General features: G+C 31.9%; 1 protein-coding gene across 3 annotated transcripts in view; it reads left to right on the top strand.

The window, feature by feature from the left end:
• LOC132938390 (uncharacterized) overlaps window positions 1-16,502 on the top strand; it is a 54,912-nt gene that overhangs the window by 36,573 nt on the left and 1,837 nt on the right. For 2 of the 3 annotated variants that reach the window (XM_061005187.1, XM_061005189.1), the window contains exons 2-7: window positions 6,212-6,414; window positions 7,775-7,970; window positions 8,120-8,337; window positions 8,917-9,166; window positions 12,211-12,402; window positions 12,652-12,812. In XM_061005187.1, coding sequence (XP_060861170.1) covers window positions 6,241-6,414; window positions 7,775-7,970; window positions 8,120-8,337; window positions 8,917-9,166; window positions 12,211-12,402; window positions 12,652-12,812 — 1,191 coding nt within the window. In that variant the 5' untranslated portion in view covers window positions 6,212-6,240. Of the gene's footprint in view, window positions 1-6,193; window positions 6,415-7,774; window positions 7,971-8,119; window positions 8,338-8,916; window positions 9,167-12,210; window positions 12,403-12,651; window positions 12,813-16,502 lie in introns of all 3 variants that reach the window. The other variant, XM_061005188.1, reaches the window with a different exon arrangement.

The following is a 16,502-nucleotide window of genomic DNA, read 5'->3' as shown; positions in this document are numbered from 1 at the left end:
TAATATAGAGAAAAAGTATAACGATAATCCGGAACGTCTCTACGAGTCTACAGATGTAGTTTTCTCAGCGGACTTGCCGCCGCGTTGAATGGCGCAACACGCTGGGCCTTACCGAGTACCTATTAAAAACGATAGCGCGGACGTCATTATTGTTTTCGGAACGGATCCGATGCCGGACGAGCCGTGAGCCACGCGTCCCGGTCGAGAGCTGTGCGCAGATGAAAGTCTTCGGATCTCGTGTTACGACTGTGTACACGACGACGAGTATGTGTATAGTTCAAATCGGACACGTACCTAAGATGCAATGTGTACATTGCGTATATTATATTGTACTACGGACGCCGTGCTCACGAGCAGCAGCGTGTAAACGGCACGAGATCAGTCTCAAATCGTCCGTCGTGTACGTGCGGCGCTCGGCGAACAGAAACTAAAAAAAAAAACGTCGCGGAGCTTTATAATTGAACGGTTAAGTGTTTTGTGCGGCAAGACGATTCCGCGCGTGGACCGTGCAGGACGGATGTCAAATCCGAGGCCGTTTAAGACTACTCGGCGATGATCAAAAAAAAAAAAAAAAAATGTAATATAATATTATACATACACCTGTGTAATATTTTATTACATATAGGCTTTGCATTGTTATCGTTTGCGCGCTGCACAAGTCGGACAGTAAAGGTATATATTTTATATTGTGTGCAAATCCGTTCGACGGCCACGGCGTATATAATAATATATAAGAGCTAATAAATTTATTGTATTTATGACTACAGTATTCAAGTTCAGCTGTACAAATAATTTGTGATTGTTATGTAAACATGATTTATTGCACAGCCATGCTCTAAACCTAATTTCGTTTTAATTGAACAAACTAATCAATTTTAATCGACGATTGTTCTGAAACTCCGTGTAAGGTATTTTCCAATTAAATTCACGCACGCGGCCGGACTAAAGTCTTGCTTTGTATCGTTATGCCAAGCTCTAATTTTTTATCACTTTCGTGCCGATATCAAATCCTACTCGGGGTTATAACTTATAACCTATTCTCTCTTGTGAAGCTGGTCCGATGTGTCTACACCGGCGAACTTTGAACGCAAACGACCTCGGCTGCGTATACGACCTCAACTCTATTGTTTTTTTTTATTTACATCTATATAGACACACATAATAATAATATAATATGTCAAATACGTCTACTATACCGCAGAAACGACATACGAAAGCACCACTAGAGAAGGGAAAGACTTTTTTCTTCTAATAATTACTTATCATTACTACTAGAATAACAGTATCAAACTCAACGTAGTATATTATGCGTGTCTATTATATAGGTATTATATTTTATATTTTACCATTGCTAACACCGTTTTTCGAAAGTCTGTCGCGAGTATTATTATAGTCTCATGCACACGCCGTATATACGCTATATAGATTGAGACCGGTCCGCGGGTCTTTCGATCCGTCCGATACGAGATCGATCACACGTGGAGAGAGATTTGAAAATGGAGTTTCGCGCCAGTCGTGTGACGTGTGTTTGGCCGTCCGTCCAGGGTCGACGCGGCTGTTTATCAGTATAATATAAATTAAGTATGGGTACCATAATAATATAATGTGGGTCCACGCGTTTCGTAAGACCATTTCCAAGACATACGTGTAGCGTTAATCCGGCTTCGCAAATCGTATTTTTGTAGTGTGTGTGTATGTGTATTTTCACTGTGCCTATATAATATGTTATTAATTTATTTTAGAATGTGCAGTATACTTATAATATATTGATAGAATATAATATCGAAGCGATCACGGTCGTTCGATCGGAACAGAAAACAATACATAATAATAAAGTCTTATCGCGGCCTATTCAAGGTAGACGATCACAAACGTAAATATAATACCATTTAGTTGCTGTGTATAACGTAATATTATGTAGGTATTATTGCAGTGACAACTGATGACATTGCGTGGCTGCTGCGGCGGGCGTACCCACACACACACACACACCCATTCAAAGAGGAAATAGGATATATCTCCGAGGGTTTCGTATATACGATACATATTGCAGGGGGGCGCGTTCCTTCCTGCGCGCGTGTCCTGGCCGTGTCGCGCCTATACACATACACGCACTGCAGAGGTTTTGTGCTCGGCACGCGTTCACCCTCGACAGCTGCGATTTTTCCGAAAACCTATACACAACCAGTGCACAGATATATTATAGGTATACACTGGAAATCGTGGTTTAATTTCTGGTTGCAGTTTCGGCGTGAGGGTTATAAAAAAATATGACATGTAATAGTGGTATTATATACATATTATAATATTATGTTGTTACTTGTTATACTGATGATCAAGCTAGGTAGGGGATTATATTTTTGTTGCATCGTATATTACACTCATCACGTGCGTTGTGCTCGTTTACGTTCGATATTAAAGAATATTTTAATAGTTACAACGTACATTTTATACGATTATATTATTATATACGAGTAATAGGTACCTACCGTATATAGTTGTATTTTGTTCAAATTGTATACCTATACACGGGTTTCGTCAAGAAATGCACAAACCGACACGCAACGTAAACAATATAATCTATGTATATATAATAAATATTTTTGTATTGTCGGATAGTAAATTACTTTTATTTAAAAGTTAAAGTCCATTAGTCAATTGCATTAACGCAACGCCGAAAACCTTCGACGAAATATAATTTCGATAATTCAAATCGGTAAACAAACGAAATTACAATATGATTATCCGACACGTTAACCACAACATTAATTATAACTTATAAGTATCCGTCACGTTTTTTAAAAATAAAAGTTCCCCTTTTCATGTTTGAAAACAAATATTATTAGTAATAATTCAAATTTCTTCTCGGAATATTGTACATCGTATTGTCTGTTAGTTTTTGTTTTTTTTTTAATATTTACATGATCAAAATAATATTTAATAATTATTACATTGTACTCGATAACCTATTTACATACAATGTAAGTTCATAATACCTAGGTATATATAATATGTTTTTAACTGTGAAAAAAATTTATAAGTTCCACTTTAACTTTTACTAGTAATGTTTAAATATATATTTTAATAGCAGAAAAATGTTTTTAAATTAAAATAATATTAATATGTAGAGAAATATGTTTGAAATATATTATATTATTATTATGATTTGTTACATAGTGAATAATTTTAGTAGGTTAAAAACTAATATAATATTTAATATTATAAAACATTAACATTTTTATTATAGTGTTTTGTATATATTTATCTTTATTGCCTAAAATCAAATACTCGATTTTTTTCAGTCTCGTCATCGCTTGTACAACAACCGTGTGTGTTTAAAATGCTTATTTATCATCGTATATATAAGTGAAAAATCCATTGAAACGCAGAATACCTACCTACCTATAATATGTGAATGTTACGAAACAGATTTTTGTTTCCAGTTGAACCATTATAAAAAGACAAAATGACGTAAAGTGCACATTATGAGACGCGGTCCTGATGAATAGCGCACATCTAAATGACCTAAATGCATCCAAGCAGATGGTTTAATGTTTCATAAACGAACACTACCGATCACCTCCATATTATATATCATAATAAAAAATGTGCTATGATATTTAAACAGCTGTGCTGCAGAACATATTATACATAAAAAGGGCGCACTCTCCCGTTCGATAGTTTTCTATAAAATAGTATGATGAGTACAATATTAATTCATGTATAGGTTTAGCACGTGTTCAAGCCACGCGATGTTTTCAAGTAAAACTAACGACTAACCGAGAGTAAATGATTATACTTGAATACTTTTATATGAATACAGATGATCGCAGGTATACATATGTAATGTTATGTTTCGTAATAATAATTATTTCCTAGTGAGAGGTGATTAAAGACTGCAGTGTATAGGGAAAGATCCCCACGTATGATTGTTCGAGTCGGTGAATTTGTCTAATAAATTAAATCATCATAAGATAAACGATTTATCCACAACATTAAAACGTTGAAAATGGCTCTATCATTAAATAAAAATTTATAATTCTTAATCATAATTTATTCCGAATAGATATAGGTTATAAATTATAATACCCGTCATGCATATTATACACCGTTTAGATGTTCTCCGTTATAGTGATATAACAATATAATAATACGCTTTAAATTATTGTCGTTTGCTAATTTCATGGTTTTATAATTTATAATTTTATTATTATTTGATTCGACAAATCCATAGGTTTTATTTTTTGGCATTTAACAACAGTATGCAGAAACTATATTCCTATACTATTTTGTTATATAAAAACAGAAAAATCTAATATGAATATAAACAATAATATATATATATACCTACGGAATAATAACTATATGCGTTATAATATGTGTACCTTTATACATCCGACTTTCCACGTCGTATTCATACAATCACAGTCGTGTGTGACCATACATGTATGATGCATACAATATATTTATGTAAAGTGGTTAAAGGGGAGGGGGAGTGGACACATGCATAATATAATATGATGTCGCATGATGCAAATCCTAGTGCAGGATAAATATGTACACGGAACGACTTATAAATTCAATGTTTATGGTTCACGAATCGAAAACAAATCTAGCTATATAGGATTGTTATTCTGTTGTCTGTATATAGAAATTGCTTGCACAATTTTTTATTTTTTAAGCACGCGTTTCCAGGTGAAAATATTTGTGTCAGAACGCGTACCGCGTGCAGTGTGGATACATATAAATATAATTTAGCGTTCTGGAAAAATAATTACAAAGTAGGTAAATAAATGTAATAATAGTAGTAATAAAAGAGCCATAATAGATATATATGGTTATAAAAATAATAATACAAAACCTATAACTTAACCTTCCATTGCAATGGTCTTGTACAGCACGAGTTGCTCGTAAAAGAAACAATACGACTCGAGCATGGACAATATAAATTATAATATTTAATTTAAATGTTGTATTTCGAGAATTTTGACGTTCGCATTGTTTAGTCGTTTTCGTAACAGTGGTATGTTATTTATATATTATATTTACTTCATGTCATAAATTTACAAAAAACGTTGTGGTCGCGTTCTTAGATACACATTTACGGAATTTAACTGTACCTGTACGGCTATATACCTTTGTATACTTAATACTTACCAAATGCCGATTGCCGAGTATATGTGATTCCCTACGGAATCGGTCATCGTCGCGGTGCATAGGCGCAGTCTCGTGTCGTATCCAGTTTCCCGGGGTGTTCCCTGAGTAACAAAAACTCCGACTCGTGAAAGTCAAGCACTACGCGCGTGATGTGTTTTCTTTGAAATAAAATATAATAAAAACGTAACGCGTCGCGCTAATGGAGTTGAATAAGATAATATATTATTTATACCTTATGTATTGGATATCGATACATAGTATATTCTATAACGGATAATATACATATACCTACCTGATACCTACATTTTATATACATGTATATTGTATATAACATACGTATACGGTTTAAACCTACATGGAGCGTGTTGTTATCACGGCGGACGGCGGTATTTAAAAAGAAAAAACACGATCGATACGAGCGCTCGTGTATGTATGTGTATAATATAATATATTTGTGCAAAATGTGAAAGTTAAGCGTACCTGCAGCCTATATGCGAGTGCGTGCGTTTTTTTTTTTTGATATTTCGCATCAATAGAGGAAACGAGGGTATATAATAATATTATATATACTGCAGGACGATGAAGGTACGTGAAACCAGTTTGTATATAAAACTTGTCTCCCGGCAAAAATATATTCTATTGGCTATACTTAAATATAATATACCACAAGGATGGATATATATATTATAATTATATACATAAATATATTATATTATGTATGTTAAATTCGTTAAATATGTTTATGTGTGCCGAGTATAAACATATGTATGTACCTATATATACATTAATACACCGCAACAATGCAACATATAATATTTTATACAATAGATGTCATCTTATATCTTATATACTTATACGATACGCCGAACGGCCAAACTTATCCGTATTTAGGTATATACCGCACCATCCCGCGCTTGCAGGCGTTAATAATATTATGTACAGAGACTTTAACGACCGCGTCGCGATGCTTTAAACCACGCGTAGCTGCAGGAATATAATATGGCGTAATAATAATAAATAATGAAATGTTTAACAGGATCGTTATTGTTGACAGATTGGTGCTATCGTCGTGGTTATTGAACGATGAGCGCTCGCAGCAGCATCAGGATCAAAAGTCCCGTGGGATGCAGATGCCACTACATACTGAAACGATGTATGGCCATTCATCTGCAGAAACAGTCGCTAGTCCGGTACGTCCCGCAACAAGCGGAAACTTCGCCGTATTGGATGTACGACAACGGGTACCTAATATTCCAGGCAAGTACATTCAATTATAGCATATTATATATTATATAATATTATATCAAACATAATACCATAATATGTATGTTAGAATTTGACGCATCTTCGATATATTATACCTATTAGTCGCGGTCTTCGGCGATTTAACAAAAATAAATCTATATAATTTAGTCAATGTATAAGGATAATGATGATATACCTTAAATGTTTATATCGTCAGTGTGTACTGTCGTAAAACCTGCACAGTCGTCGTCAACGTGATATAGCTGGTATATTTATGTATACGACGCATAAACTCGCTTCATCAGTTCGCATCCAAACGCATCTCATTTGAATATATTATTGATTATTTTATACTATTTTTGGGTTTTTATATTATTATTATTCCGTTTTTAGATCCGTAGATGTTTGTAGTCGTTGTTTTCGTTGAGTTTTGTGTAATAACTTTTTACTGCATCTCATAAAATGTTTCTATACATCGCTAAACGACTAAATCAACATACGATATTATATATTACACATTACATTTTACAATAATGCTTAAAAATAGGTACAGTAAAATTATACGAATGTTTACCATTTTTCATTAGCAGTGTACTAGGTATAATAAGAGTATAAGACACAATATCATGTTTTCGGTCAAACGAGTGCCGGCTGCAAGTATAATAATATATACCATTACAAAATATTGTGTTCCCGATAGATTGCATGAGTATATAGCTTACAGGCATATTGGTCGTTATACGGTCAAGCTCCATACATAATTTAATACGACTTAATTTACATCTTATAAGTGGCGTATAAATAGGTACATGTTTATCGTCAAATTTCAATCTGAATTTTATCCTAAAGTTATTCGCCACTCCGTGAAAAATTTAAAAACGAAATAAACAGGTACATGTTCAAGAATAGAATATTATAATATAGGTTCTACGTGTTCTACAGCTGTGTCGACCGACTGCAGATATAATGAGATTCATTTAACGGACGCGCAATCAATATCTATAGAGTACCTACGCGCCTATATAATGCCTACTCATTTATTATTTATTATACTATTTACATTGTTCTGCTATTCTTTTCGTAATGACTAACAATCATTAAAATACAACTACTGTCTAATTGTGCGTGCTATTTTCTATAATACTACAGTGTCATGATGGAATTCTTAAATAGTTAAATAGATTATTATAAATTATAATGTATTGTCTTCTGAGCGTATATATCCTATTGTATATTTACGTATATTATAAAACTCTTACTACGTTTATTCTATCTATAAATTATATATTTATACACGAATGTACGAATTAAATATTATAATCCGTGGTTTACGCTAGATTCAAATAATTTCACAATAAACGTTTGATTTTAGAGCTTTTTGGAATCGAATCTAAAATGTGTCTGGAATCGAAGTCTCGTGGAGGCAATGCAAGTGGTCAAATACGAGGGATACGTATCACCGGGAGTACTGTTGCTCACCGGTGATCCGTGCTCCATGGAGGTAATACGAGGCGCCTGGTGTCGTAATGTGCTCAGGCCACCAAACAGTTACGTGATCACTAAAATCGGTAAGACGATAATTATTATCATGTTATATAGCAGCATTCCCTAATAGCGGCATGCCTATAATGTAAAATAGTATATAATATGACATTTTATGTACCCAAACATGTGAATTATACATACAATATTATATAGATACGTTTGTTTGTTTCAGGCGACGTGGAAGACTGTGTGGTGGAGGATTTGAACCAAGGACAATTTACGCCGTTATCCGAAGCCCTATGCCTAGTCATACTGGAGCTAACCAGCGCAAATCAAAATGCCACAATTGACACTGTGCGTTCAGCTCTTAAAATATTTTTCTCTAACATTCAACCGCCGGCTGAACACATTATCTACGACGCGATGGTCAATCTCATGTCCGATAATAAGGTATAAATATATTAAAGCATAAAAAATTATTTTAATCCGATTAGATTTAATATATTATACTTGATGCCTATATCCTGAAAACATCTCGACATTTTACAAACTTTCTATTTTCCGTTTTTTAGTCGCATTAAATTCTTATACTATTTAATTTAAACGTTTTTATCGTGTAATTTGTATACATTAAAATAAATAATATCATCAATTGTAATTTTATTTATACGTGACTTGGTTAAAATTCTATAATTATGCCTAGGTACTACAGTTTTATGATATAAAAGTAAAAACAGTTTTATTTCGACTGTAATGTGATTAATGATGAAGAACATAAAATTAGGTAGATATATAATAATATAATATGATATAATGTAAAATCTGCAAATCGATAGGAAATTATATTTTTAACTCAATATATCATCGGCCTTGAATGAAATAAATAGTATCTGATATTGCTTCATGAGATAGGTTTATATACTTAGACATAATATTATCCATGGTTCTATAAGAAAATTCCCTCATAAACCGGTTTCATCTGAATTATTGTTCGGGCAACTCAATGTAATATAATGGAATTTTATATAGATATACCAGACCTCCAGGGGTTACTTTGTTGTGACGCCGGAGGTGCAGCGACTAGTAGGTTCAGCGACCGCTAGCCCTGCACACAGCTTGCGGTTGGGAGGAAGTAGTCGGTACAGCCCGAGCAAAAAAGGGTTCTTGATGTCTACGGAAGAAGCGTACGTGAAGGTTCACGGTGATATAGAGACCTTAAGAGACGGCGACCAAACTCATCAAAACATACAAACCAATTTGGCAGACATCATATCCGGCGGTGAGTTTAAACAACGACTGATTTTTAAAACGTCGAACTACTTGATTATATTCATTTTATTCCCTGAGTTGTCGTTTTAAGCAACATGGACTTCTATAATATATTATTATAAACAATAATGGTATTAATTAACGTTTTCTTTTTGTATTTGATCTCATGTATAAATCACTGCAATGTTGAATATAGTACAAAATATAAGATGCTTGCAGTATATAAGTAAGTGCATTTGGTGTACTGGAACGTCTCAAATTAATAAAAATATGTTTAATCTTGATACGATAAGTTGAATAGAAGTCTTTCAAATATTGAACGGAAATCTATAATTGGATTAAGCGTTTTTTTAAATAACAATATCAAATTTGCTGCTATAATTACCCGGTCGATCGGAAACGTATACCGCGGAGCGTAATACATTATTAGCAATATTATTGTGTGCCGAGTGCCGACAAAATGAAAACAAAAAGGTGAATGTCGGATGCCAAACGTGTCAACAACATTCATCATTCATCAAGTGCCCCTTAATATGTGATAAAAAGATTGAAAAACGTGCCGTTACTTACCTCTCCCCACCCCTATCCACACACACACACACACACTCACACACAGGGCAATGCCGACATTGGGACGTTTTTGTTGCTAAACAGGTGAAAGGACTACATTTTATTTAAAACTATACAATATGACGTATACTCGTCCATTTATAATATGCGACACACGAATTACCGTTGTAGAAACATATTTTTTTCACTATCATTAATCTGCAATCAAGTTTAACCCATATAATATTATTATTATTATAAACTGTGATTTGTTTGTTTCACTGTAATTTTACATTTCGCGGCCGACAAACATATATTAGGTAGGCGTAAGTGGCAGGACAAGGCTATGGGGGTCAAACCACTTGACATAAAATATCTACAATAGTATCGATCCTCTGCTTTAAACTATAATATAGGTACCTACTATCGAGTTAGGTTAGGTTACCTTCTATAAAGCCATAAAGGTTAGGTAAGGTTAGGTTGGTCATTTCATTCATTAGAGTGAAATAAGTGCTTTTCATTTTATATTTTTACTTTTTCAGTACATCCACAACGAAAATACTATATATTTTATTATATGATTAATTTAATACAATAGGTACCTATTATAGTTGGAGAAGCATCTCTTATAGCGTACTGCTGATCTTGAGTTTTAAGGATCGCATGTAAGTACCAGCTACACCATATTTGAACTTCCGTGGTTCGCATCTCGATGTCTTATAAACAATAAATTTATTATATTTTTTAATTTTTATACGAAATATTTTTTTAAAGGCAAACAATCATTTTTTCGAAAAAAATTCCCACTTGTCGACATATTCATCTTACATACCTTGTACATATTTATAAGTTATTACAAAACAAAATATTTGAAAAAACTTATAATCAGTTTTTAATGACGTCATATTTTACATTTTTGATAAAATATTAAAAAAAATATTAAGTTCAACATTTAAAATTCCCAGTAGTTTTCAAAAGTGACAAGAGAAATAAAAAAATTAAGGAATTTAAAAAAAAAAAACGGTTTTCAGCAAAATAAATTTTGGTTTTTGTTGAAACTTTAAAAAAAGTACTGTATAGAATATAGATACATGCAATTTTTACTGAATTTTTATAATAGCATTTTATATATACCATAACATTTTCAACATATTTTGACTATTTTGACTGTTGAGCTATTTATAGGTTTGACATTTTCAATTTTTATTAGTTTTAAATATTCACTCGGTCAAAAAACTTGAAAATGTAATACAAGGTTCCTCTAACTCATAAGTTTTTGTTTAATTGGAAATTTAAAAAAAGCTAATTCGTCAAAATCATGAAAATTTGCAAATTATTTTAAGTAATAAATTAGTTAAACTTGTCTTTTATATCTAAGATTTTAAAATTTAATTCAAGATTCATTGTCTACCTTAAACATAAATAAATGTCTACTGGAAAGTCAAATATAATTTTTATGAGTTTGTGAAGTTAAAATTTGTATGACATTGGATATTTACTCGATTTCTCAAGGAACGATTTTCTAATTTTGTTGTAATTAAAAACGGAATAACCGTAGATACTGGAAATTTACACAAAATGGTTTTTTTATAATTTTCTATACTTGATAAACTTTTTAAAATATTTTGACACGTTTTGAGCTATTTACGGACATTTTAAATTTGATAATTGAAATTTTTAGTTTTTTTTTCTATAAATGTCAATAATTGTCATTTATTAGGTCAATAAGTTTGAAAATGAAATACAACGCTTCTCGCACATTGTCTTAGTCATGATTTTTTTTATAAGTACTTAAAGTTCACATTTGGCAACATTTATCATATTAAAAATGTTGTAGTTAATAATTTATTAATTGTTCAATTTGTATAGTTGAGAATTGAAAATGTATAACAAGGTTCCACGTAAAAAGTTCATGCAGAATCATGCTGTGGACAAAAATTCTAAAGTTTATTAACATGGTTTTTCTTTTGTAGACATTTTAAGCTAAAATTTGACCTAAATTAGATATTTAAAGTTTAAACGAAGAATAAATTTTAGTTGTTTTGTTGTTATTTAAAAGAGCGTATTATTCCTAGGTACTTGAAACTATACATCATAATTGAATTCAAATTTAACAAATGTATTACAGTGACTTTTCTAGCCACCTAATAATGCACCTACAGCAGAGCGTTCACTTGCCCTCTTTTTTTTATTTTAAACTAGTTTCAGACCAAAATATATTGTTTTAAATTTAAAAAAAATTTGGGCAGGACTGCACAATTTCAATTTTTCAAGTCTTCTACGTGGATTTTTAATCTGATTAAAGTATTATTTTCATTTAATTGTCTGTTGTAGTGTTGTTACTCGTAACCTTGATTTGTACGTCATAAAATGTAGCGTTTACGCTCGAAAAATTAAGATTAATAAATTAATAAATTTCCCATAACCCATGGGTGACATAATATTGTAAAATATGATAGATAGGTGTATAATCTATAGTGGTATGACGATTGGTTGTTTGCGCAGGTAATTCGGACGATAAAACGCTGTCACCCAGGAGGGATGCATCCGGCGAGAGACTGGGTAGGCGCAACTCGCTCAGGACCAACTCGGCGTCCCGCCGCTTGCAGGCCACACTGCAACGGAGCGGTTCGATGAGACAGATATCGAACAAAAACAAAACGGACGAATACTACGGTGGCGTGTCGGTGGAACCTAGTAAGTACCGTCTGCACCCGCTGCTAACGATCCTGTGGCTGTATAATATATTATAATATATAATGTCAATAATAATATTATTATAATATCGTGTACTCAATGCTTGTATTACTCATAGGTTATTATATTTTATGACTATAATATTATACACTCATTTACCTGTGTAATACCATGAGCGTGTCGATTATAATAATATTAATACGGCGCAGTGAGTATATAATATAATATTCGTCGGTGTGTTATTCGCAGAAAAGTCGCCGGGTATTTTTTCGAGATTGTTCGGGAGCCGAAGATCGAGTTCCAAATCCCGAAAGTCCAACAACTATTGTTGCGCCACTCAGTTCCCTCCGGACGAATGGTTCAACAAAAGCGTACAACCACAACACTCGATCTCCACACAAACGGAGAAGGTATTTATGCTATAACGGTATCATATTATATTATCATGTGGGTGCATACTGCATATTATACATAATATTATTATGATCTGAGAATCTGACTTGTTGTACAAACGTCATTAATCAATTCGAATTACTTAAAATACCGAAAAACTAAAATGCGTCACATTTCGTATTTTCGTTTATGATGTTATATTATAATATTGGTAGTCCACTAGTCTGTAATATCAAGTTTCTTTCCCATATTTTTGATGAGTCACACGTTGGTGGACTTTATATTAACTATTGTATATAAAATGAAAACGTATACATTTTATGCACGCGCGTATAAATGCATGACGTAGTATGATTATAATAAAATTGCAACCAATAGGTAACGTAAATATATAGATCCAAATTTGAACTCGTATCAATTTCAATACAATATTTCAAGAAGCAGATGTAAACCAATATAAAAAACAATGATTTGCGCATTTTTATAATATTATCGTCACATAATCTCTACAATTTGTTTCGTTTAAAATTTGAATATGACCCAGAAGGCTGAAACTTCGTGTGATGTCGAAACAAGTTTAAGCTGTTATACAATAGTCGACTATTCCAGCCACCGATAATATTTATTTTTAAAAATTTGAAACGTCATCTATTGCGGCATGTAAATACGAAATGTGTCATTCAACAAAATTAAATTTATCATCCAATGTTAATCGTTTAGGTATGCTTATAGTAAATAATAGTACCTACATAATAGGTGCAGCATATAGTGCATACGAATCGGAATATGACAGTTTACATATCACCTATCATGATGATAAACAAATCAAAATCTACGATTTTTCTTGCGTGTTTTTCTACTTTAATTGCATAAATTATTAATCTTAGCCCTTGAGTAGCTCCAATAATGTCGTCATTTATTATTATATTAATTATATCAAGGACTGCAGTGGCCGTTAAAAACAGCCTCACACTAAGACTTCAGTTAGGTTATAATACCGAATACCACGCGCAGTTATTTCATTTTTTTTTACCTATAGGTAGGTATATATTATTATTTGTTTATGATTGGTTCAATGACATGTCAATGGCACCCTATATATAGGCTATATAACAATTAACAAGTAACAACCAAACAATATTTTAATAATATATTATATATGTGTAGGTAGGTACGTAAAAATAATTCGTTTTTCGTTCGTTGCGTAGTCGTAAATACCTATTAGTCACCCATCCGAGATTTAACAACCTTTGACGGCGTTCGTGTAAGACCAGCCTCGTCACTTATTACTCGTTACTTATCGGCATTTCGATATCCAGTAATTCCAGTTTAATATGCTCATATCACCTATATTATGTATATATACATTTTACATGGGTGCATTATACATAGGTATACGATATGTTATATAAAATGTTTTAATACAATATTTTACGTCCTCGGTATATCTTACTAAAATTAAATATAATAATTTATTTTTATTTATGAGTTTATTACTTTATACTGTAGGGTATAATATTACATACGACATACAACAAAACTATATACTGTTTGGAAATAGGTCGTGTTAAAATAATTGTTTGGATCTCGAAACGACTTTTTCTATATTATGCATATTATGTATGTAATAGGTACCTAGTCTTTGCGTAATTATATCAAATATTAATCCATAAAGGTTAAAATTACATTGAAAAAATATATTTATATACATAATATATAAGTAGTAACGTAGTAGGTATACCTATATGGCTATATATACACCTGCAAGTTATAGCTAACTACTCATGAATGAATAATAATATAATTATCTTTAATAAGGCGTTCGATAATGAGTATACAATTATGATTAATTGTATGGCAGGGTTGGACGATTTTGGAATCATTGAATTGTTGATTCATTTGTGGCTTAAAATACGAGTCACGATTTATTGACATTAGACTACCTACTACTATTCTAATCTCAATTTAGCAACTTTCATAACCGAAATCTCCAGTAGTCTTCGGCGAAAGTGTTTAATCATTTCTAATTGATAATAATAATTGTCGTTGGGTAAATTGGACGTAAACATGTTCATTTTTTATTTATTTATAATTTGTTGGTAAGAGCCAAAAGTTTCAGTAGGTACCTAGATATGTCTAGTGTGTCCTATATTAAACGTTGATACGGTAAGGATCGGAGAAGCTTGAACAATTATCATAGTATTCATGGCCTAAAAATATTTTCGATATTAATATCATTATTTTATTGTTACAATTGTAACAGTATATTTAGAACTTCACATCTATATGTGTATGATTATTTAGTAGAGTAAATAATATTTTTAAAATATAAGTTAGAGATTATTAGGTTGGTAGGTATATAATTATTATTTAAATTTAACGATATTTTTAATGGTCAGCAAGAAGAGTTGAATACCGAATAATACGAAGTATTTCCGTTATTATATACGATTAGAATATCATCGCAAAGAGTATTCGTAGGTAGATATAGCCAGCGCCATTAGTTTTGTAGTCTCAGAACTAAGAATCGTCAGAGGGGAGAGGCCGTGTTTCTTGGATGTAATAATTTTTTTTATGACATGCAAGTCATTCCACAATTAAAGTTTTACCTGCTACAGTGACATATAGTACGTCATAAATATATATGTAATATGTATATAGTAGTGACGTTGGTACAAATGTACAATGGCGTATACGGTATAAAGTATATACCTATATCAACACAACGAAATATTACAACATATTATACAAATGTCTAAAAATTTAAGAAAACCGTGCACTGTCTTATCGTGCATACAGCGTGTCTGCGAGCATTAATTCAATAAAAATGCGAATGTTACTGACGTTTTGGTTAATCAGTTTACTGTTTACGCTTAGATAGACCAATGAAATAATAAGTACCTATATATACTGTATAATCGTGATGCCTATAACAACCTTGTTATGGTCAAAACTCGACTTCACTATTGAGACATAATATGAGTTTTCATTTAGTGTCAAAAAAACAAAAATAAAATCGTTATCGTTTTCCAATTAGCTAATACATTCCTCGCCCTAGAAATCGTTTAGATTCTATAAATTATTTATTTATAAGACATTTCAAAATTAAAACCACAACCATTTTTTTTACGTTTTTCAGTTTTTGTTTAAACAATAAACTGCCTAAAACGTAACTTTTACGATCTTTTTTTTAAAATCGTTTCGATAGTGACGTGGGTAGTAGGTTAGTAGGTCTTTTTGGGTTAACATTGAAGGGCTGCGTGAAGTTGGCCCTGCTGCAGTGTCCTAGTCTCCGATAACTATCATACATTTGCACTTGCAATTCGCTACCTAGTTCTAAAAATGGTATTGAGCATTGTACATTTTGCAAACTACTTGCTAATTCAAGCATGAATTAAAAAAATCTTTGAATTAAGTGGAAAGGCCAACTTTATGGACATGGTAGTGGTAATATTATTGTTAAGACATTTAAAAAAAAAACACAATTATATACAGATAAAAGTATCAGATTGCAAACTGTTGTTAATTTTGTTTATTAAATTACAACATTAAAAAGCATATATCTAGTCTTAGTTTTAGTATAAATATTTTATTCTTTAGTTGTATGCTTCTCCTGAAATAAAACATACGCATTTAACGATGCGTGCAACATTATACTATTATAGTGTGTATGTATAAAATGTATAATAGAACAAATTAAGAGTGAG

The sequence above is a fragment of the Metopolophium dirhodum genome, chromosome 2 (genome assembly GCF_019925205.1).
Source record: "Metopolophium dirhodum isolate CAU chromosome 2, ASM1992520v1, whole genome shotgun sequence".
NCBI classification, from domain to species: Eukaryota; Metazoa; Arthropoda; class Insecta; order Hemiptera; family Aphididae; genus Metopolophium; species Metopolophium dirhodum.
The sequence above is the reverse complement of the archived record's forward strand: the minus strand, read 5'-3'. Positions and strand labels throughout refer to the sequence as shown.